Genomic DNA, 25594 nt, shown 5'->3' with positions numbered 1-25594 from the left:
CAAATGAAAAGGGGGATCTTTCCACCAATGAAGAGGAAATTAGAGAAATAATAAGGAGTTACTTCGCCCAACTTTATGCCAATAAATTTGATAACTTAAGTGAAATGGATGACTTCCTCCAAAAATATAGGCTCCCTAGATTAACAGAGGAGGAGATAAATTGCTTAAATAGTCCCATTTCAGAAAAAGAAATAGAACAAGCTATTAATCAACTCCCCAGGAAAAAATCCCCAGGGCCAGATGGATTCACATGTGAATTCTACCAAACATTTAAAGAACAATTAGCCCCAATGTTATATAAATTATTTGAAAAAATAGGGGATGAAGGAGTCCTACCAAATTCCTTTTATGACACAGACATGGTACTGATACCTAAACCTGGTAGACCGAAAACTGAGAAAGAAAATTATAGACCAATCTCCTTAATGAATATTGATGCTAAAATCTTAAATAAGATATTAGCAAAAAGACTTCAGAAAATCATCTCCAAGATAATACACTATGATCAAGTAGGATTTGTTCCAGGAATGCAGGGCTGGTTTAATATTAGGAAAACTATTAATATAATTGACCATATTAATAATCAAATTAATAAGAACCATATGATCATCTCAATAGATGCAGAAAAAGCATTTGACAAAATCCAACATCCATTCCTACTAAAAACTCTTGAGAGTATAGGAATAAATGGATTATTCCTTAGAATAATCAGGAGTATATATTTAAGACCGTCAGTAAGCATAATATGCAATAGAAATAAACTGCAACCTTTCCCAGTAAGATCAGGAGTGAAACAAGGTTGCCCACTATCACCATTACTATTCAATATAGTACTAGAAACGCTAGCCTCGGCAATAAGAGCCGAGAAAGAGATTCAAGGAATTAGAGTAGGAAATGAGGAAATTAAACTATCACTTTTTGCAGATGACATGATGGTATACTTAGAGAACCCCAAAGACTCTGCTAAAAAGCTACTAGAAATAATTCAAAATTTCAGCAAAGTTGCAGGATACAAAATAAATCCACATAAATCCTCAGCATTTTTATATATCACTAACAAAATGCAACAGCAAGAGATACAAAGAGAAATTCCATTCCAAACAAATGTTGAGAGTATAAAATATTTGGGAATCCATCTACCAAAGAAAAGTCAGGAATTATATGAGAAAAATTACAAAACACTTGCCACAAAAATAAAATCAGATTTAAATAATTGGAAAGACATTCAGTGCTCTTGGATAGGCCGAGCGAATATAATAAAGATGACAATACTCCCCAAACTAATCTATTTATTTAGTGCTATACCAATCAGACTCCCAAGAAACTATTTTAATGACCTAGAAAAAATAACAACAAAATTCATATGGAAGAATAAAAGGTCAAGAATTGCAAGGGAACTAATGAAAAAAAACTCAGAGGAAGGTGGTCTAAGTGTACCTGATCTAAAGCTATATTATATAGCAGCAGTCACCAAAACCATTTGGTATTGGCTAAGAAATAGACCGGTAGATCAGTGGAACAGATTAGATACAAAGGACAAAAAAGGGTACATCTATAGCAATCTAATCTTTGACAAACCCAAAGATTCCAACATTAGGGATAAAAATTCATTATTCGGAAAAAAACTGTTGGGAAAACTGGAAATTAGTATGGCAGAAATTAGATATGGATCCACACTTAACACCATATACCAAGATAAGATCAAAATGGGTCCATGATTTAGGCATAAAGAGGGAGATAATAAATAGATTAGAGGAACAGAGGATAATCTACCTCTCAGACTTGTGGAGGAGGAAGGAATTTATGACCAGAGGAGAACTAGAGATCATTATTGATCACAAAATAGAAGATTTTGATTACATCAAACTAAAAAGTTTCTGTACAAATAATACTAATGCAAACAAGATTAGAAGGGAAGTAACAAATTGGGAAAATATTTTTAAAAACAAAGGTTCTGACAAAGGTCTCATTTCCAAAATATATAGAGAACTGACCATAATTTATAAGAAACCGAACCATTCTCCAATTGATAAATGGTCAAAGGATATGAACAGACAATTCTCAGAGGAAGAAATTGAAACTATATCCACTCACATGAAAGAGTGTTCCAAATCACTACTGATCAGAGAAATGCAAATTAAGACCACTCTGAGATACCACTACACACCTGTCAGATTGGCTAAGATGACAGGAACAAATAATGACAAATGTTGGAGGGGATGTGGGGAAATTGGGACACTGATGCATTGTTGGTGGAGTTGTGAAAGAATCCAGCCATTCTGGAGAGCAATCTGGAATTATGCCCAAAAAGTTATCAAACTGTGCATACCCTTTGACCCAGCAGTGCTACTACTGGGATTATATCCCAAAGAAATACTAAAGAGTGGAAAGGGACCTGTATGTGCCAAAATGTTTGTGGCAGCTCTTTTTGTTGTAGCTAGAAACTGGAAGATGAATGGATGTCCATCAGTTGGAGAATGGTTGGGTAAATTGTGGTATATGAAGGTTATGGAATATTATTGCTCGGTGGGAAATGACCAGCAGGAGGAATACAGAGAGGGTTGGAGAGACTTAAATCAACTGATGCTGAGTGAAATGAGCAGAACCAGAAGATCACTGTATACTTCAACAACAATACTGTATGAGGATGTATTCTGATGGAAGTGGAAATCTTCAACATAAAGAAGATCCAACTCACTTCCAGTTGATCAATGATGGACAGAGGTAGATACACCCAGAGAAGAAACACTGGGAGGGGAATGTAAATTGTTAGCACTAATATCTGTCTGCCCAGGTTGCATGTACCTTCGGATTCTAATGTTTATTGTGCAACAAGAAAATGATATTCACACACATGTATTGTACTTAGACTGTATTGTAACACATGTAAAATGTATGGTATTGCCTGTCGTCGGGGGGAGGGAATAGAGGGAGGGGGGGTAATTGGGAAAAATGAATGCAAGGGATAATATTATAAAATATATATATATATATATAATAAAAAAAAAAAAGAAAAAAAAATCAGAATTGAGAAAATGGAAGCATAAGAATTTCATAAGAAATCAAGAAACAATAAAGCGAAACCAAAAGAATAAAAAGAAGACAATGTGAAATATATCGTTGGAAAAATGAATGACTTGGAAAATAGATCCAGGTACCTTTAGCCAACTTCAGAGCCTCAAAAGTGGCATTTTCAAAAGAAACCTAAAATATCCGTAACTGCACATTAGTTGTTATAATTTATTATGAAAAGTCATAATGAATGCTATCTTAAAAATTACATTAGTGTGGAAGTTAAACTAAATAATCTTCAAGGGACTTTCCAATTCCATACTATTATGTAGTAGAGAATGTCAAAAATAATTTCCTATATTTGGAAACTGGAGAGAATAATTCTTAAAGAGCTTTATGAAACATGAGAAATTATTTAAAATTTTATAAGCTATGTAGAAAAACTTCTTTTCTAATCTAAAAAAAGATAGTTACAAAGAAAATTGAATATTTCTTTATAAATTTTTTTTTTTTGTTTAAATCTTTTTGTGTTGGGGAACAAAACAATGGTTTCTCTTATAAATTTTAGGATTTTAAAAAATATAACTTTGTTATCAATTAGTGCCATAGCTACCTACCACTTCGCTTATTTCTGTTTATTATCCCAAACTGTTCCAATTTCCTTGGCATTTCTAACATCAGTTCCTTTGCTGTTTTGACTCTAAAACGCAAATTGATATGAATGGTCATATATATATATATATATATATATATATATATATATATATATATATATATATATATATATATATATATATATATATATATATATATATACTTTAACATACTAGGCCTTTAGTTTTGTAAAGTTGGATTTTTTTTTTTTTGATAACTACATTCAGTTTTATTTCTATGTATTCTGTTTTATGCATTTAAAAACATCTTTCTGAGAAGAGGTTACCCAGAATTCCGAGAATGGCTTCTTCAGATTGCCAGTCCATGACACCAAAAAGGTAAAGAGCCTGTACTGTGATAGAAACCAGTCTCTCTTTACCTGCCTCTGATAATTCATTGTGATATGGAGGTGACCCTGAAGACTAAGCCAGGGAGAACAATCTCTTGCATGGCCCAGAAAGCTGGAGAGGTGCCTTCCACAGGCTAAGCAGCTGCTTAACTGTGTCAGTCATTCAAGCTAAGATTGCAGAAGCTCATCACCAGTTGTTTGGCCACCAGCCTATGAATGTTTTTGACCATAGCAACATATGAAGCCAGACTACTAAAATGGTAAAGGGTTATAGTCATTGGCAGTGGAAAGACTCACTTGAGTGAAAAATCCAGGTTTTCTAATATACTGAAATATATATGTATATTTTAACCTAAATTTGAGGAGATTGTCAGTTTTGTTCTCATACTGCCTATGTCCTTTCATCAATAGTCAGAAAGGTCAATATTTACTTTAAACATCTTGATAATTATCACTAATTTTTTTGCTAGTTTTTCTGCTTGAAGACAGGTGAAATTGAAGTCAAAGTGAGTTTATATGTTTACTTTGAAACTTAAGGAATAAAAGAACTTTGCAATATTATCTCACACCTATCAGACTGGCTAAAATGAAAGAAGGGGAAAATAGCAAAAGTTGGAAGGGATGTGGAAAAACTGGGACACTAATACTCTGTTTGTGGAAGTGTGAACTGATCCAACCATTTTGGAGAGCAATCTGGAATTAACTTGACAAAGTTATTAAACTGTATATATATACTCTTTGACCCAGCAATACTACTATAATCAGGAAAAAAAGAAAAAGAATCTCATTTATAGTAGCTCTGTTTGTGGTAGCAATGAACTGGAAATTGAAAGAATGCACATCAATTGTGAAGTGGCTAAACAAGTTGTGCATATAATTGTAATGGAGTACTATAGTACCATAAGAAATGTTAAACTGGTTGATTTTAGAAAAACATGGAAAGACTTGCATGAAATAATGAAAAGTGAAATGAGTAGAACCAAGAAAACAACAATATTGTTCCAAGAACAATTTTATTTTGAATATTTTAAATATTTCAATCAACAACAGAGGAAGACACTATCTACCTCCAGAAAAAGAACTGAAGTGTGTATGCATAATATAGTTTTTGCATATGCGTCTGTGTGTATGTGTTAAATGGCAACCTTCTCCAACGTAGGAGTGAAGGGAGGGGATGGGAGACAATTTGGAACTTAAAATGTAACCAAAAAGAAACTTAAGGAACAATGTAATCTTCTGTAGCTTTCTAGTTGTCAAAAATGACATCTTTGTCCTCTGTCTCCTGAACTTGATGGTGCCTTTATATTATGTTTTATATGAAAAGGTGGTGGAGGAGGAGAAGGAGGAAGAGAAAGAGGAGAAAATGAATAGGAGAAGAAAGAGGAAAAGAAAGAAAAGGAGGAAGGGGGAAAGAAAAGAGGGAGAAAGATAAAAAGGAAGAGAAACAGGAAAAAGTTAATTACCTAATTTAGGAAAAGAGGAAGTGGTTTAGAGAAGAAACAATTATATAGCACTTATTATGTGCTAGGCACCATGCTAAGCATTTTACAAATATTATTTGATTTGATTCTCACAAAACTGCAAGGTAAAATTCCATTTTAGAGTTTAGGAAACTGATGCAGACAAAGGTTAAACGACTTTTCAAGGGGCCCATAGCTAGTAAATACATATCTTGAGTCCATATTTGAACTGCTTTAAGATCTGCCCAAATGAAATAGGAGAATTTTTGTTAATGTAAAGAAATGTTTATGCTCCATACTTACATTCTATGATTTGAGAATCAACACATTTGGGTGTATAATTATGACTAAACAAACTGATATCTATCTAAATAAACTGTGTAGCTCTTGTTGTAATTATCTTACAGATTTTTCCATTTATTTCTCATTATCATTAGGACTGAGCTACTTTGTAAGAGGGCAAAATTTTCAAATTTTGGAAAAAGATAGTCGTTAGTGGCTACCAAAATCTGGACTTTTAACACAGAGAAACCTAGATGGAATAGTGGCTTGTATATTTCTTTAAAATTACCTTAGAATACATAAAGAATTTACTCCTTTTAGGCAGCTAGGTGGCACAGTGGATGGAGTGCTGGGCTTTGGGGCAGGAAGATAATCAACAATAAGGACTCCACAGTTTATTTATATAGATAGTTCATTTAATCATAATTATGAACACAGATGGGTTGGTTTCCAAGTGATAACATTTCTTGTACATAATATAAGCATGATAGACATTTACTTACATTAACAAAAATTTCTCTCATTTCAATTCAGTAGATCTGAAGGCAACATTTTTATTTTCCCCACCCACTATATCCTGGAGAGAGCTCTGTAAGGGAAAAAAAAAGTATGAAAGTTGAGATTCAATGTCTTTGATTTTTAAGAAATCTTTTTATCATCCTTAAATGATCCATTACAAAATTCCTTGATGTTTGGCAGAGTTTTGCAGAACCCTAATGTCATTTCTAATTTAAAAATATTTTGTAAAAATACGTTATTTCAGAAAGCATATCTGATGGATTACTTACAAAAAAGGAAAAAGAAAAGCTCAAATACAGTTTTTCATATACGCTATCATTGAGACTAAAATTAGAAATATAGCTGCTGCCATTGGAAATCACAGTTACAGCATTTTTACTCAATTTTGAGTTCTTTTAAAAGCTAACCAAAAAGTTATTCACAAGATGTATATTTTCCCTTCAAAAAGGGCATGCAAACATTTTTCTACCACAAGGCCAAGAAAACATGATTTGTAGATATATCACAATGGAAAAATACTTCTGACAGCATTCCTGCAGTAGTAGGGGAAAATGTATGCACTGGTAATCTACAAGGGACAATTCTCTAGAAAAGCAATTTCCCTCTGACATGCTGCTTTTTATTACTTTCTTTTCTAAGTGCAGTACTGACCTCCCCAGAGAGAACCACAGCTGATTTTCAACAGCCCTATAAAATTCAACAGAACTTTTTTCTGCACAGTCAAAACTGCGATTAGACTGACCCCTGCTTTTGGAATGAGAGTAGAGAAGAGGGTCAAACCAAGTCACTTGAGCTCTATGAGGATGTTTTTTTAAATTTTTAAAAAAGTGTTAAGGCAAAAGAAAATACAAGTGACATACAGTTTTCATTTCTTGGAGAGAATATTCTCACAGAACAATAGGCAGTGGTGACTAATCATATGGTTTTGCTATATATTTGCTATTTTGCTATTTATTTTGCTATATTCACTTGTTCTAATGATTCATGTTCATTTTGGGTACCTATGTTTTAAAATGATTAGAAATCATTGTTGACACAAAAATGCTTTTTTAAAAATTAGCTTTTATTTTTTATTTTAATACAAAAAATTGTTTTGCTTAGTTCAGTATAGCACCAGAAAGAGTTGTTCCAGTTAGTTAGCAGGTATTTTAACTACTTTTCTCTAACATTATAGATCAATGTGTACACCTGCAACTAGGGGGAAGTTTTTTCCTTAGAAGTGAGTTTAGAGGAAACTAGATTTTGAGGATATTTCAGTATTTTCTCTCCTTCCAGATAAACAACAGAGTTTAGCATCTAGCTAATAAAATAATTAGCTAAAAATAGGAATCTATCAGATGGCAAACTAGAGTAAGCTCTTCCCTTGTGGTGCTCTGTATCTCCTACCTCTTCCATCTCTTGCTTACACATAGTGGCCTCTAGTGACTTTCAGCCAGTATCTTCTGATCCCTGTTTTCCAGTTTTGTGGCAATGTCCTGCCATCTTCCTTTTCTCAAACCTTCCATACCATCCTCACCCCAGCCCTGCTCCCCACCTCATCTAAGGAGACAGTTTGTGCAGCTTGCTTACATGCATGCTTTGTGATACTTGTCTATGCACAAAAATGCTTAGCTATGGCTCTGTCAGTGTGTACTTATTGGCACAAATCTCCAATAACAGGTAGTAAAGCAACAAAAGCTTATCATTGCATTAAGACTTTTGTGACATCCTGCCTTACTCTTGCGCACATAGTAATCATTCAATAAATGCTAATAGTATCTTAACGTATGTTTTCAGTTGACATTTGAACAAGCATGTATTTGTGACAAGGAATACAAATTTATGTTCATACATGCAGATTTCTTCCATGTTCATTGACTCTGGTTCTTAAGACCTGCTCATTCATTGGAAAAAAACTTTTATTTTTTAAAAATTATTATTTTAAATGATACATTTCTTTGAATATGTTGCTTCTATCATGAACAATTTGTATGTGTGTGTGTGTGTGTGTGTGTGTGTGTGTGTGTGTGTGTGTGTACTATAATATTGTAATTGGGAGACACTAAATAAGCTTGGGTTTGTTTTTCTTTTTCATATTAAGATGACCTTGGAGATTAGAAATATGTACTTGTTTGTAACAACTGTGATGTAATAGGTGATAACAAGAACATTGTTGTTTTTTCTTGGTGAAGCAATTAGGATTAAATGGCTTGCCCAGGGTCACACAGCTAGTAATTGTTAAATTTCTGAAGCTAGATTTGAACTTGTTTTCCTGAATTCAGGGCTAGTGCTTTATCCACTGCACTGTATAGTTGCCTCAGATAGCAGGTTTTTGAAAAAAAGTGTATTTAACTGATTTTTTTTTTTTTTTTTTGTGATTCATTGCTCTGCTTAATGAATTTTCTATGCTTACTGAATTTTCCAGTACTGTCCAGTTCAAACTAATGTTTTCTTTCTTTTTCTTAGGTAGATACAACTCCTTCCCAGTTTAATGATCCAAATGTTTATGTCTGGGATATCCATCAGAGTAAAAAGCTTATTAAAGTTGATGGGGTTGTGACTTCAAAAAGGAAACCTCATTGTGTGGATTTTGCTGCCATCAGGCTCCAGGTTTCTCTGCTTCGGGAAATACATATAACTCATTTTTACTTTTCACTGAAGTGGGCCCAGATTCTCCCTTTGGGGAACCAATCTCAAGTCAATTATACCATCTTACATTATTATCGCTGTTTTGTAAGTGAACTCGTCCGTGTCAACATAACACCTGTTGTTGCATTATGGCAACCAGCCCCTGAGCATCAAGGCCTTCCCCTCATTTTAACTAAACACGGAGCCTGGGAGAACCCCCTCATTGTTCATTATTTTGGAGAATATGCCAGGCTGTGTTTTAAAGAACTTGGCCAGTTTGTTAAGTTTTGGATTACAATGAATGAACCTCATGTACAAAATATGACATATAATGCAGGACATAATCTGTTGAAGGCCCATGCACAAGCTTGGCATATGTATGATCAACATTTTAGAAGATCTCAGAAAGGTAAAATATCCATAGCTTTACAGGCTGATTGGGTAGAGCCAGCCTGCCCTTTCTCACAAAAAGATAAAGAAGTGGCGGAGAGAGTTTTGGAATTTGACATTGGCTGGCTTGCTGAGCCCATTTTTGGCAGTGGTGACTATCCATATGTTATGAGAGAATGGCTGAACCAAAGAAACAATTTCTTTTTACCTTATTTCACTGAAAGTGAAAGGAAGCTAATCCAGGGATCATTTGATTTTCTTGCTATAAGTCATTATACCACTATCCTTGTGGACTGGGAAAAAGAAGATCCGGCGAAATATAATGACTATTTAGAAGTACAAGAAATGACAGATAGCACATGGTTAAACTCACCAGGTAGGGTGGCTGTGGTGCCCTGGGGATTGCGCAAAATGCTTAACTGGTTTAAGTCCAAATATGGAGACATCCCTGTGTATGTAATAGCTAATGGAATTGATGATGATCCACATGTGATGCAAGACAAGATGAGGATGTATTATATACAGAATTATGTCAACGAAGCTTTAAAAGGTAAGAGTTCCATATTATAATGTGATAGCAGATTTTATGTTATGAATATGTAATATCCTACTGAAGTATGCACATTCAGGTTCTCAGATCTTAAAAATATGAACAATATACTCATGTTCTTATTATGTCCAAAGTGATGCCAGTAACTCCTTAATTCTAAGCAAGAAATGATTAATTTCTTGTGACTTCTACTTATAACTTGCAGTTCATTTCAGTGTTTCTCAACACTGGGATCCAGGTTGTTAAAAGTTCAGTTATTATTATTATTTTTGTCTTGTCCACTGTGTAATTCCATTTAAGGTTTTCATGGCTGATATACTGAAGTGGTTTGTCATTTCCTTTTTCAGTTCATTTTTACAGATGAGAAAACTGAGGCAAGTAGGATTAAATGACCTTCCCAGGGATACACAACTAGTAAGTGTCTGAAGCCAGATTTAAACTCTGAAAGATGAGTCTTTATGACTCCAGGTCTGGTGCTCTGTCTACTTCCCTACCTAACAAGCTAGAAGTGGAAGGGCAAAGATCATGCTATTCAAATGTTGTCTTTTAATCACGGAGGTAACCAAGGCTATTCCAAGACAGGTAATAGTAGATTTTTTTAGCCATACTGAAAAGTGTTAGAGTATAAATCTTGTGACAGATTGTGTTTACTTCCCGAGGATCAGTTAAACTAAATAGGTAGAAGCATATCACTTGTACACTAGATCATTGTCGCAGGAACCCATAAAGCAATGAAAAACACAAAGCAGCTGTTAGTCCTATGTGGTTTCTTTTTACTTTCCTAGGCATGGTGGCAAAGAGACAAAAGGAGTCAGAGATTGCTAAGAATCTTATTTCCAGCCAAGGGTAGGGCATTTTTCTTGCCCTCATTTGGAGAATTTCTGACCTGGTAGAAGAAATGCTGACATGCCATGCCGTGCCTGCAGGATAGAAGGAATCAGTATAAAATCTTTGAAGAGGAGAGACATTCTTCTCTTTTTCAAGTGAGAGAGGTTTTAAGCTCTTCCTGGGATCATGAGGAGAAGAGAAAGACTTTGGAAGGGACATGGCATGGGGGGGAAACTGATTCTTCAAGATATCTCTACTTTTCTTTCCTTTTTGTTCTCCCTTTAGATTAGGAAATTTGTTTTGATCTGTCATTCATTCCCCGTTAACCATTCCCTCCATTGTTCATCATTACTTGCCCTCTTGAATCTGATATATCTCTAAACTGTGGGTAAAATTGTTTATTAATTCCTTTATTAATTTCAGATAAGAATAAGGTTCATCTCATGCCTACTCTCTCCACCATTCCTTCAACTTTGTATATTCCAATTTTGAGAAGTAATAAGTTCTGCTCATTGTTTCTTTTTCCTATACTATTTCTTTCTATACTATTTTATATTATACTTTCTATATTATTTATTTCTATATTCCATATTCTCTCATAAACCTATAGAACAGAACTAGTCCACCCAGAGGTTCTCTCTGTTTCTTATTTAATTCTCTCAATATTCTTTGAATACAGTTAGGTTCTACAGAGACACTTAAATATTAGCATTATATTATAATCTAGCCACCTCTAATTAGTAAAATAAATTTACCTTTCAATGTCTCTCGACACTGATGTTTGCATTTCAGAGTTGATACTCAGTTATGATCTTTTTATCATAAATGATTGAAAGTCTTTTATACCATTAAAATCCTTTTTTTTTTTTTTTGTTCTATAGGAGTATGCTAAACTTTTCAGGGTAAGTTATTTTTGTTTATAAGCCTGAATCTTTTGTTTTATTGAATGCTATATTACAAGATCTCCTCTTCTTTATACTAGAAGCTGCCAGATCATATGTGGTCATGATGGTAGCTTCTTAGGACTTGAATTCTTTTTTTTTTTTTTTTAAAGAGAAGCTTTAGATTTTAGCTACAAAATTCCTGGGAGTTTACTTTTAGATGATAATTAATGGGTCTTTTCTATTTTTACTTTGTTTTTTAAGAGATAAATCTGGATTTTTGTGTGTGTGTATGTGTGTGTGATTTTTAAAAATACAATGTTGTAATTTTATTTATTTATTTATTTTTGTTCATGGTTGTCGATATATCCAATGATTTTAGAATTATCTTCCTTAGCCTGTTTTTCAGGTCACTAAAGACTGAAGTATTTTACTTCCCCCTTTATTTTTTCAGTCTTTTGATTTTTTTTCCTATTATTTCTTGCTTTCATTAAGTAAATGATTTCTATTTGGTCTATTTTGATTTTCCCTGGATCCATCAGTTGGATAAGGCTTACCACTTTCTTTTCTAAGCAATTTATTATCTTTTCAGGCTTTTCCTTCAGAGCTGTTATTTTATTTTAAAAAATCTTTCATTTCTTCTGATATCCATATAGTCTTTGTAGACAGACAATCCATTATTTCTTTTGACTGTCATTTCAAATTGTTAACAAAATACTTCCTATTCCTAGGCTGCGATTTGAGACATATCTAATTTTACAATTTTTTTTATATTAGTGCTATCTTTTTTTAGTTTAACCATCTTTTCAACTTGTACCTGAACTGGAGTTCAGTATTAGACTGGTCTCTGACCCTGCTATGTTTTTGAGTTTGATGATCTCTACCTCCCAAGAGTTAAGCTCCTTTACATCTTTGAAGTTCTGAGTGCTGAAGCTTTAGGGTTCCCTATAGCATCTCAAGAGCACATTTTGGGACATTGGACCCCATGAATTTTATATGTGGTTCAAGTGTTGCTAAACAATACTTAATAATTTCTTTTATTCCCCAGCTCTTCTAAGAAGTATGCTGGAGCTTTCTGACTATCCTGGGTATTTCTCAAGGGAACCTTTCACTTTTGCTTTTCCCAAATATAGACTCTTATTGGTTATACATCACTTTGAGTGATCTTTAGTTGCCCTGGAAGGCTCCTGACTAATTTGCTTACACTGACACTGATTTTGCTGGCAACTATTGCCTATGGATATCTGGCTGATTTTTTGTATAGTTTTGGTCTAGAAATAGCAACTTGTTGTTTCTCATATTTCTTTTTGGTACTCTTTGCCAAAGTAAATGTGTGGAATATGGGGGTAGAGTGAAATCTATGTTAAGTTTGCTCAGAATTCAACTTTTTTACAATGATTTTTTTTCTTTACAGATATGATTTTTTTTTCTTCGTTGACTAATTGACAGGTACTAAACATGTCAAGAAACAAATAGCATTCTAAAAGGAAACTGAGTATTTAACTTATATAGGAAATATAGTTATTAATGTAGGCGTCATTTTTAATCTTCTGTCTGTACAGTCAGATTATTGACTTGTTAGTCAATACCAAAATCAATATCAAATTAGGAAAAAAATAAAAATGAGAAAACACATGGCATATAATTAAACTAACTCCAAATGATCCATTTAAGTAAGTTATTGATGTTATTAAAAATGGGAAATGGATAAGAGAACAGACACTGATGTAAATAAATTATCAATATTTCCCATGGAAATTAACCAGTGTAAATTTAAGAGACTACAGATACCTAAAAATATTCTCAGCCAGTAAATAGTTGGTCTTTTTGCCAAGCAGAAAGATGTTTCAGTCTAAGGTTAATACCAATTTAGAATGTAAAATTGCTGGTGTGAAACCGAGCAAAAAACTCAATCAAACCAGATCATAGCAAGGATGAAACCAGAAGGACAATAAATAAATAAAAACAGAAAAAATCTTATCAGATTGCTATAATAAACTAATTTTCTATCAGTAAAAGTGGAAGTACCACATTTAAATTCCTAATATAACAAGATTCCTGATGTGCTTGCACTAAGTCAAAGAAAGATGACAACACAAGCTGAACTAAACAAAATCTAGAGAGTGGAGTTCTCTGCTGGAGATAATTATAGATATAACTATGAAGGCATTGAGGGATAGATATTTGGAAAGGGAAGAATATCAAACATTTCAGGGGGAAAACCAGACATGATCACTGACCTTAAAAAAATCAGTCCTAAAAATATAAGTAACTTCTGGTGCATATAGTGGCTTTTCCATTTCTACAACATCTTTATAACCTACAAGTCTTAAAAAAAAATCCTTGATGAAACTATGGAAAAAGATCAGAAAGCTTTTATAAATGACATTTCATGGTAGACTAATAAATCAGTCAATAAATGTTTATTAAAGTACCTAGATACTGTGCTAAGTGTTGGGAATGCAAAGAAAGGCAAAAAAATGCTATCTTTTCTTAAGAAATTTACAGTCTAATGAGGTAGACAACCTGGAAGCAATTGTATACAAACAAGCTACGTACAGCATAGATTGGCAATAAACAACAGAGGAAAGTCATTAGCTTTAATGGGAGATCAGGAAAGGCTTTTTGAGGAAGATGAAATTTTAGCTGAGGTTTGAAGGAAATCATATAGGCAAGGAGATGGAGATGAGGGAGAGAATTCCAGGCATAAAATCAGTAAAAATACTCACGATGGGGAAATGGATGTCTTTTTTTTTTTAATTTTAAAAATTAATTTTATAACTATAACTTTTTTTTGACAGTACATATGTATGGGTAATTTTTTAGAACATTATCCCTTGCACTCACTTCTGTTCCGAATTTTCCCCTCCTTCCCTTCACCCCCTCCCCTAGATGGCAGGCATTCCCATACATGTTAAATGTTTTATAGTATATCATAGATACAATATATATGTGCAGAACTGAATTTTTTTGTTGTTGTTCTCGCAAAGAAAGAATTGGATTTGGAAGGTAAAAATAACCTGGGAAGAAAAACAAAAATGCGAGAAATTACTTACAGATAGAAACCGACCTGGATTTCTCCGGTCTGAACTCAGATCACGTAGGACTTTAATCGTTGAACAAACGAACCATTAATAGCGGCTGCACCTCACATTTTACACTCATTTCCCAGTGTTCCTTTTCTGGGTGTAGCTGATTGTGTCCATTATTGATCAATTGGAATTGGATTAGCTCCTCTCTGTGTTGAAGATATCCACTTCCATCAGAATACATCCTCATACAGTATCATTGTTGCTGTGTATAATGATCTCCTGGTTCTGCTCATTTCACTCAGCATCAGTTCATGTAAGTCTCTCCAAGCCTCTCTGTATTCCTCCTGGTCAGGAAATAGATGTCTTTTGAAAGAAACAGAAGAAGGCCAATGTCAATGGCTCACAGATAACTGAGAAGTGCAAAGAATTGCAGATACCATTGTGTTTATTGTCTAGAGCTGTGAGTTACTAATTTGCCATATGTGTTCCATATATGTCTACCTCATCATCATTGTGCTTTGTTTGATATGAGTCTTCAAAAATCTTCTGCAGGTAGAAAGTACCCCCTTTCTCTCTCTCTCTCTCTGTCTCTCTGTCTCTCTGTCTCTGTCTCTCTCTCTCTCTCTGTCTCTCTCTCTCTCTCTCTCTCTCACACACACACACACGCACGCGCGCGCACACACACACACACACACACACAGTTTAGGAGGAATATTTTGTACCTACTGTATTTATAGTACTTTCTTGGTAGGGGAGGAAAAATAGATAAAAGCAGGAAAGACAAATGAATAAATAAAAATTCCAAAGAAAAAGGTATAATAAATAAAAGAGATTTATAGGGGAAAAGTGCCAGTGGAAAAAGTGTCACTTTAAGAAAAAAAAAGACAGCTAGGTAATGCAGTGGATAGATTTCTAGATATGAAGTCAAGAAGATCTGAGTTCAAATCCATTCCCAAATACTTAGTAGCTGTATGACCCTGTACAAGTGACTTAATGATATTTGCTTCATTTTCCTCATCTATGAAATGAGCTAGAGAAGAAAATAGTAAATCACTTCTGTATTTTTGCCAAGAAAATGCCAAATGGGGTCACGAAGAACTAACTGAATGACTGAAACAACAAAAATAATATTGATGATAAGTGGGAAGCACATAATGAGGTACTTCTGAGCTATAGTTTAAAAAAACCCAGTCCCTCAAGGTTACCACTACAATCCTGAAGTAGGAGTAATAGCAGTAGTAATAATAGTACTACTGCAGCAACAGCAATAGTACTACTTGTAGCAGTATTTTTCCTTGCAGGGACTCCCTGTGAGTGTTCAGTTAAGGTGAGAGACTAAGTGGGACTTTTATACATACATCCTGGATACATTTTCCATATGGATCAGAAGCTAAGCTCAGAACTCTCCATATTGACAAGAGCAAGGCCCAGAACCGAATAGTAGGAGGAGATTGGTGAAATAGATCATTTGGAAAAAATTATGTAAAGCTTTTTTCAGCCCTAAGATCCTCTCTGAAACAAAAGCCTCAATATCAATTTTTTTTTTTTGGCAATGTTATATGGTTGCAAAGCATGCAATACCAACTGTAGTTTCTAAAAAAATAAAATTGTAGGTGGACATACCAGTTGGGCTTGAGTCAGGCAAAGAATATTATTACTACTAAAGAATGAGTCAGGAAAAGCAGTGTAAAAGATATCAGAAATATTACAGATTGAAAAGGAGAAGAGTCTCTGATATAGAGCAAGTCAGGAATAATTGATTTACAACTGATATATTTTGTTTTCATCAGTTCAATATCAGGGAAGTTCTAGCACATTGGGAAAACTTACAGGAGTGCATGGAAAACAATCATCACACCTGATGATAAAGTATAGACAATTTTTGATTCACATCATTGAAGTGATGAAATCACTGATCCAAGGAAGTATTAAAGAAACTATCCAGGATTCACAGTAGCATGTGTTATCTTCTTACTAATCACAGATCTCCAAAAAAAGGGGAAGGGTCCAAACAGCTCCAACAAAAACTTCCCCTAGAAATGCAAAAAAAGCACCTTGAATTGTGGCATGATGGAGTATGCCCATCAGTATCAAATCCTTTAGAAGTTTACCTCATATCTTCCCCACCTGAAAATATAACCTTTGAAGACCCTTCATTAGATGTGATCCTCCTTTTTTTTAATCATCTCTTTAATGAACCTCTCCTTTTGGAGCTTAAATTTGAAGCTTACTTTATTATTCCCATTATTAAAAACAAATGCCTTGATTAGATTCTTTTTTTTTGGAGGTTGCATAATTATCTTTTTTTTTTCTTTTATATTAATTTTTTAAAAATTGAGTTTACAAATTTTCTTCCTCTAGGCTTTCTGCCACCCACTGAGAAGGCAACCAATCAATATCCTACCAATTATTCATATGAAATCATGCAAAATCATTTTCCATATTAGTAATGTTTCCAAAAAAAAAAAAAGAAAGAAAGAAAAGAAAGAAAAGAGAAAGGAAGGAAGGAAGAAAAGAAAAAAAATGCTTTAGTCTGCACTCCAGTTCATTAGTTTTCTCTAAAGATGGATAATATTTTTCATCATGAGTTCTTTGGAATTATCATTGATTAGATTCTTTTTAAAAAAATAGATTTAAAGTAAAACAACTTTTGATTTTAGATTTCTTCAGTTTCTAGAAATTTAGAGGGGAAAATTTTCTCCTTTCATTACCTAATTAACATTGTTGACTGTAGTTAATTAGTCTTAATTTAAGTTGGCAGCCAGAGTGAAGGGTCTGACAAATTTTATGCATCATCACAAGTAAAAATCTAATTAAAACTTTTATTTGTGCTTAAATTGGACAGATTTGGATTAATTTAATTGTTTAATATTTTGATTTTAAAAAGACTGCACTTGAAGAAATGATTTTATTTTATAGTAAAACAAAGTCAATTTTCAAATACAGTTGTTCCCTAAGAAGTTATTATAATATCCTTAGTTTTTTTATTACAGCTTTTTATGTTGACAGAACACATGCATGGGTAATTTTTCAACATCGATCCTTGCAATCACTTCTGCTCCAGCTTTTCCCTTCCTTCCTCCATTCCCTCCCCTAGATGGCAGGCAGTCTCATAAATGTTAAACATGTTAAAGTATATCTAAAATACAATATATGTGTATATATTTATACAGTTCTCTTGTTGCACAAGAAAAATCAGATTTAGAAAGGTAAAGATAATTTGGGAAGAAAAACAAAAATGCAAGCATTCCACACTCATTTCCCAGTGTTTTTTTTTTTTTTTTTTTGCTGGGTGTAGCTGGTTCTGTTCATCACTGATCAGTTGGATCTGATTTGGATTCACTCATTGCCAAAGATGGCCACTTCCATCAGAATTGATCCTCATATAGTATTGTTGTTGAAGTGTATAATGATCTCCTGGTCCTGCTCATTTCATTCAGCATCAGTTCATGTAAATCTCTCTAAGCCTCTCTGTATTCATCCTGCTGGTCATTTCTTACAGAAAAATAATATTCCATAGCATTCACATACTATAATTTACTCAGCTATTCTCCAATTGATGGACATCCATTCATCTTCCAGTTTCTAGCCACTACAAAAAGGGCTGCCACAAACATTTTGGCACATACAGGTCCCTTTCCCTTCTTTAGTATTTCCTTGGGATATAAGACTAGTAGTGACACTGTTGGGTCAAAGAGTATGCACAGTTTGATAATTTTTTGGGCATAGTTCCAAATTGTTCTCCAGAATGGTTGGATCCATTCACAACTCCACCAACAATGCATCAGTGTCCCACTTTTCCCACATCCCCTCCAACAATTGTTATTGTCTTTTTCTGTCATTTTAGCCAATCTGACAGCATGTAGTAGTATCTCAGAGTTGTCTTAATTTGCATTTCTCTGATTAATAATGATTTGGAACACTTCCATTTGAGTGGAAATAGTTTCAATTTCAGCATTGATTTCTTATTAATTAGAATCAGTTCTCTCTATATTTTGGAAATGAGGCCTTTAGCAGAACCTTTAACTGTAAAAATGTTTTCCCAGTTTATTGCTTCCCTTCTAATCTTGTTTGCATTAGTTTTGTTTGTACAAAAGCTTTTTAACTTGATACGATAAAAATTTTCTATTTTGTGATTGATAATGATCTCTAGTTCTTCTTTGGTCACAAATTCCTTCCTCCTCCACAAGTCTGAGAGGTAAACTATCCTATATTCTTCTAATTTATTTATAATCTCATTCTTTATGCCTAAATCATGGACCAATTTTGACCTGATTTTGGTGTACAGTGTTAAGTGTGGGTCCATGCCTAGTTTCTGCCATATTAATTTCGAATTTTCCCAGTGGTTTTTTTTGTCAGATAGTAAATTCTTATCTCAAAAGTTGGGATCTTTGGGTTTATCAAATATTAGATTCCTATAGTTAGTGACTATTTTGCCTCTGTGGACCTAACCTATTCCACTGATAAACTAGTCTATTTCTTAGCCAATACTAAAGGGTTTTGGTGACTGCTGCTTTATAATATAGTTTTAAATCAGGTATAGAGAGGCCACCTTCATTTAATATTTTTTTTCATTAGTTCCCTTGAAATAATATTCTTAGTTTTAAGAGAAAAGAAAGAATTTGGGTGTTGGAAAGGAATTTTAAAGATTCTGCATTGGATATGTACAGCTTTCCGAAGATCTCAGTTTCTGCCTTTTAATTTTATATCTTCTGACTCCAATGCCTGTTGTTCTAGCCTCTGACCTCAGAAAGCTCAACATCTACAGTATGTAGAACTAATTAGATTAATGGAAAATGAGTCCTCCCTAAGTTCATTACTACATGATTTGACATTAGCATTTGATAGCACTTTTTGATATCATAGATTTAATGAATTCTTAGTCTTTGTTCATTCTTGCTCTTTTTTGTATTTAAATTTTTTTAAATCCCATTTTAGGTTTCATTAAAAATATTGGATATTTCTCAGCTTCCAAGGCTAAGTTGAATGTATTTCCTTTAAATAACTGTTGGTTGCTTGTCACATACCTTTAATAATTATTCTCTTTTTCCTCTTATCTCCTCTCTTTTATTTTCCAGCCCATGTATTGGATGATGTCAGACTTTGTGGATACTTTGTTTATTCATTTAATGACCGAACTGCTCCAAAGTTTGGCCTCTACCGTTATGCTGCAAATCAGTTTGAGCCAAAACCTTCAATGAATCATTACAGGCAAATTATTGACAACAATGGTTTTCCCGGACCGAAAACTCTGAGGAAATTTTGTCCAGAAGAATTCATCCTGTGCACTGAATGTAATTTTTTTCAGACTCGAAAGTCTTTATTAGTATTTATAGCTTTTCTATTTTTTGCATTTATTGCCACTATTTCCCTAGTTTTTTACTACTCTAGGAGAAGTTAAAGGAATTAGAAAGTGTTCTGAACTTTTCTTCTTTCAATCATCCTTTTGGTAGTTCTGAAGATTTGCACAATATTTGATGTAATGTTTGGAGACATTTGCATGGTCAAATATTGTGAAACTATAGATTTCACACATGGCTTTTATAGCAAAAAATTTTATAACAAATGATTGTTTTCAAAATTTTTAATTTGAATATCCCTATTGAAATTTAGTAATTGGAAAAAAAAATTTTCCCCCTTTGGATAAAATCTGAAATGTAAATAAAAAAGCAGCAACAATTGAATCTACTAAAATCAGCATAATATTTAAAAATATATTTTAAATACTATATGTTCTCACCAAAAGAATGATAGCTTTTCATTGCTAACAATGAATCCATCATCCCTATTCTGAATGGGACTATTCCCAGTAGAAGAAAAATCAGAAGCATTTGGACTAAAAGATTGGGACCAAATCAGTTGGCTCCAGTTCAATGCCACAATACATTATAGCATAGACCTCTTGGATGATTTAAAAGTTTTCAATGAAAAAGTTAATGAGAAAATATAGAATAATGGGAAAAATAAGAGTAACAAAAATATGAAAAGCTACAGTGTATTCTGAAGCACTACTGATAGTTATAAAGTTGATATTTGTTTTTAAGAATAAAGTCTTGTCCTTCTTTTAATAGGGAAGAAACATTAATGATAGTGTATGAAGTGTAAAATGTGGTGTGGCTTGGGAAAAGAGAATTGGGAGAAAAGTTTATTATAATCATTACCTTTAAGTCTGATGTTCACAGCATGTGATACATTATAAATTTCTTATTTTTTCTATGATATATTCAGGCCTTGAAATGTAAGCTTGTCTTACTTGCAAGGAGGAAAAAATGTGAATATTCTTCCAAATTTCAAAGAGCAACTCAGAACAGTTGAGTAGCATATAACTAAATAACCCTGATCTTAAGACACTGGAAAATTGAACAGAAAGGTGTTGGGAGAGATAAATAGATGAACAGATAGATATAAATATCTATAGATATCTATATATGTATATATAAAAGATACATAATGTTATATATAGTAAATGTTATGTTTTTGCTGCAAATCATATGGAACTAATCTTTAATTATTTCTTGGTTCTTTACAATGGAAACTTTCAGCAAATCCTAGAGATGAATTTGAACTTTTCTCCATCTTCTAATATTTCTTAAACAGGACATTTTAATTTTGTTGCTATTTCACAGGAATACGATAGAATATTTTATTTAAATTGTGTTGGACAATTTCTGATCTTATATATAGATTACCTGAGTTATGTCATGTTTTTATTCTATTAAGCAAAGTTTTAAGGAATATTATTTGACTTTCAGTATAACTAAAGCAAAGTAATAATTAGCCATGTTATAACAGAATTCTCTTATTTTATAAATCTTGTATTGTGTACTCTTACATGGAAACTCTTTTCCTAATAGAGATACAGATAGAGAATGGAACTTGGTATAAGGAACTACTTAATGATGCGAATTACCCAGCAAATTGCTGTATTCTGGAAACTGAGAGTATCAGATTGTTGCCCAGAGCATGGAGGAGTGCTCAGGGTCATGTAAAAAGATTTGTGTATGTCAAAAACAGACTTGAACCTAGCTTCTTCCTGGTTCCAGGACAGCTCTGCCCATTACCTTGTATTGCCCCTTGGGATATATAGATTTGGATTTTATCTGCAGAGAGAGCCGAAAGTCACTCATTCATGTCAAGGAAAAAAAAAAAAAAGAGCTGGCTTTTAATACTGAAAAGCATATAGTGATTATTTTAAAATGTTTTCTTTAGGCTTAAATATTAGGAGACCTAGAAAACTGAGAATCCTTAAAAGGCCTCTTAAAGGTCTTTGAAATCACAGGGTAGATTGGCAAAAAAATTTATGCCCTAGTTCTTTTTTTTTTTTAATCATTAATAGTTTTTATTTACCAGATATTTCATGGGTAATTTTACAACACTGACAATTGCCAAACCTTTTGTTCTAATTTTTCCCCTACTTCCCCCCCCCCCCCCATGGCAGGTTGGCCAATACATGTTAAATATGTTAGAGTATAAATTAAATACCACATATATACATGTCCATACAGTTGTTTTGCTGTACAAAAAGAATCGGACTTTGAAATAGTGTACAATTAGCCTGTAGAGGAAATAAAAAATGCAAACGGTATGTCCTAGTTCTTAAAAGGATTAGGCAGAATCAAAGAAAGTATTAAACTTTCAATTCATTATCAATTTTCCTTTTACTCCCCTAAAAAGTAAAATTATTCTTTCACTCATTATTTCTTCATAAATAATACATAAAAAAGGCCGAAGATATATTTTACTTGAATTACATTATTAAGGGTATACACAAGTATGTAAGATCACAGGTCCCCTCATCCTCCTCCAATTTTTGTCCTTTCACTTCCACTTACTAAAAAAGATTATACTGATTGAAAAAGGCATGGAATTTTAACAGGCCGATTCTACAGTCATAAATATGATTACTACAACATCTCATCATGAAAGCTTGCCTCCTAATTCCTCCTTATTCTCCCCATGCATCTCCCTTATGAAGGTTTCCTTTATCTCCATTGCCATAACTTTATAATCTGTCACTTATTTGATGTACATTTCCCCTTGACCTTCTACCAATGTCAGCCTCCTAGTTTTCAATCTTGGCTAATCCTTACTATCTGTTTGCTTATGTTGGTGAAACTATTCTCTCAAAGGTCACCGACTATTCATCAATCCAATAGTGTTTTCTCAGGTCATTTACTCTTTGATCTTTCTGCTGATTTTGACAGTCACTTAATACTATTTCTAGACATCCTTAATAAGACACTTATTTAGTATTCAAAATGACAGAATCCAAGAGCTTTGTCTCTTCCCCCCTGTCATGCCTATGTCTTTGTGCTCCAGGTAAACTGGAGTATTCACTATTTAAACTTTTCCCTCCCTCCCTCCCTCCCTCCCTCCCTCCCTCCCTCCCTCCCTCCCTCCCTTCCTTCCTTCCTTCCTTCCTTCCTTCCTTCCTTCCTTCCTTCCTTCCTTCCTTCCTTCCTTCCTTCCTTCCTTCCTTCCTTCCTTCCTTCCTTCCTTCCTTCCTTCCTTTCCTTTCCTTTCTTTCCTTTCCTTTCTTTCTTTCTTTCTTTCTTTCTTTCTTTCTTTCTTTCTTTCTTTCTTTCTTTCTTTCTTTCTTTCTTTCTTTCTTTCTTTCTTTCTTTCTTTCTTTCTTTCTTTCTTTCTTTCTTTCTTTCTTTCTTTCTTTCTTTCTTTCTTTCTTTCTTTCTTTCTTTCTTTCTTTCTTTCTTTCTTTCTTTCTTTCTTTCTTTCTTTCTTTCTTTCTTTCTTTCTTTCTTTCTTTCTTTCTTTCTTTCTTTCTTTCTTTCCTTTCTTTCTTTTCTTCTCTTAACTTGTTAAAGCATCACTCTTCTTTTAAAGCAAACCTCAAAGTCTACCTCCTCTATGAAGCCCTTCTTTCCAAACCTCCCTCTGTCTGTAATGTTTTTTCTACTGTTGTATTTTTTTATTATAATTTGTTTCTGTGTGTGGCTATGTCATATTCTCCTACTAGATTGAAAATTCCATGAGCAGGCATTTTCTTATCAAAACTTTGTATCTCCTTGGTAATAACACTGTTCTCTGAACATAGAAAATCTATTTATTAAAAATGAGATTAGAAATGGTATTTGTTTATGGGAAATGAATATTTAGATAAAAATGAAAATGTAACTTTATTTTCTTTAAGAGGAAAAAAACCAAAAGTCTTATCAATCTGACTAATTTGTTAATCTATTAGATTTAGATTAGCTCTCATTTGTGCAAATGAAATACATTGATAATGAAAAATCTAGTTACGTTTAAAAGTTTAGTATTGACTCTATTTTGTTGTAAAAGTTATTGTGTTAATTTATTGTCCCTTTCTTCTCTGATACTATATGTTCTAGTTGAATCCATTAACCAAGATTCACCTTGGATATTCAGGGAAGTAAAATTGAACCTCGACAAAAGTATTGTAATAAACTACCAAGTTACTGCTACCTCTTTGTTCTTACTTTATGACGACTAATGCTTGAAAAATTCTATTTAGTAACTAAATTTCTCACCAATAAATTTAGCTTTGTGGAATAAGCAGAGCATTGTTCAGCAGAGGAGGGGAAAAACAAAATCTAAGAATGTTGAACTGTGGTTGGAAGGTCATAACTTCAGGGAAAAAAAGGCATTAGTTTCTAAAGTCAAAGAGAATGGTCAAAGTAATGAAAAAAAAGCAAGCAATTCAAACATATTGGCCGACCTAATTTCATTGCTTGAGGATATACCACTATTGATGAAATAAGAGATTTATTAAATTATTGAAATTTCAATCATTACCAAAATATCATGTGAATTTTGTGGTTGTGCAGTAGAAAAAAATTCTGAGATCATTTATTGCCTAGGAGCAATTGCCTATGAAGATAGAAGGGTCACTATCCTTATGAAGGCAGCTCAGGGTGGGAGGAGAGTATAAGTTCATAGTAGTTTTCAATAGGAACAAAATTAATTTTCTACTTTTGCCTGGTAATTACTGGAATGAATTTGGCAAGTGGTATTATACAAACCCAACTTATCATATCTATTCATTAAATCAAATGTTATGGGGGTTTCTGCTGGCTAATAACAGCTATTTGTATTCAAAAGTAATTAAATTATTTTTCTTTAAAAATAAAATGTCTTAAACTTTTAAAAATAAATAAAATTTGAAACTGTGTCTAAATTTGTTTCATTTTTTGAGGTATTTGGGATTGTGACTTGCCCAGGGTCACATAGCTAATAAGTATTACATGTCTGAAGCCAGATTTGAATTCAGGTCCTCCTGAGTCAGGCTCAGTCCTTTATCCAGTGCATCATCTAGCTGCCCCAACAGGGACTAACTTGAAAGGAAAATTGATAGTCAGAACTGATCATGTCTGATGTGAAAGTGTTATCTAATACCACTGATTGGCTAGGTTTAATAAGTGAAGATGTTATGGGTGCCATATACTCATAACTCCTTCCAGATCACAGAATTCAATTGCAAAAAAGAAAAACAATGAAATACAGAATAGTTTTGTTTATATAGGGGGAATTCAGGAAAGCTTTCTCTGGTAATATGTCTCATGTGTGCATTTAAACATTGAGAAGTTAAAATGGAGAACAAGTTGATACATTGCAAAAAAGTCAAAGTTCTGAAACATATACACAATATACATATATAGAGTATTTTATATCTTCATCTATCATTATGTCATGCATCTATCTGTCCTTATCTATCAAGTTTCTATCTTATTATCTATATCTATTTATCTATCTATAATTAACTCACATTTCTCTTTGGAAAGAAATCATAATCTTATATCCCTCTTAGCCCCAATGGGATGTAAGGTCCTTGAGGGAAGAGGCTGTTTTGCCTTCATTTTATCCCTATCAGCTAGTTTAATATTCTACATACAGGCATTGAGTGAATACTTGTTGAATTGAATGTCATGTCTCCATTTCCTAGTTCTAGCAAATCAGTGATCAAGTAAGTTTCTGCTTCAACAGGAGTTTTCATCAAATTTTCTAATTTGCACCTGAATCCGTGGTCTAATCTATTTGGATATTTCCTCCAGCCT

At 33.3% G+C, this 25594-nt stretch overlaps 1 protein-coding gene across 1 annotated transcript in view; it reads left to right on the top strand.

Annotated features, from left to right (window-relative positions):
* Window positions 1–21257, top strand: part of KL (klotho) — a 65518-nt gene extending 44261 nt beyond the window's left edge. Inside the window, exons 5-6 of the mRNA XM_074303506.1 lie at window positions 8722–9823; window positions 19643–21257. Coding sequence (XP_074159607.1) covers window positions 8722–9823; window positions 19643–19965 — 1425 coding nt within the window. The 3' untranslated portion in view covers window positions 19966–21257. The remainder of the gene's footprint in view (window positions 1–8721; window positions 9824–19642) is intronic.
* Window positions 21258–25594: the final 4337 nt, after the last annotated feature.

Source organism: Sminthopsis crassicaudata, chromosome 3 (assembly GCF_048593235.1).
Source record: "Sminthopsis crassicaudata isolate SCR6 chromosome 3, ASM4859323v1, whole genome shotgun sequence".
Classification (NCBI taxonomy): Eukaryota; Metazoa; Chordata; class Mammalia; order Dasyuromorphia; family Dasyuridae; genus Sminthopsis; species Sminthopsis crassicaudata.
The sequence above is the reverse complement of the archived record's forward strand: the minus strand, read 5'-3'. Positions and strand labels throughout refer to the sequence as shown.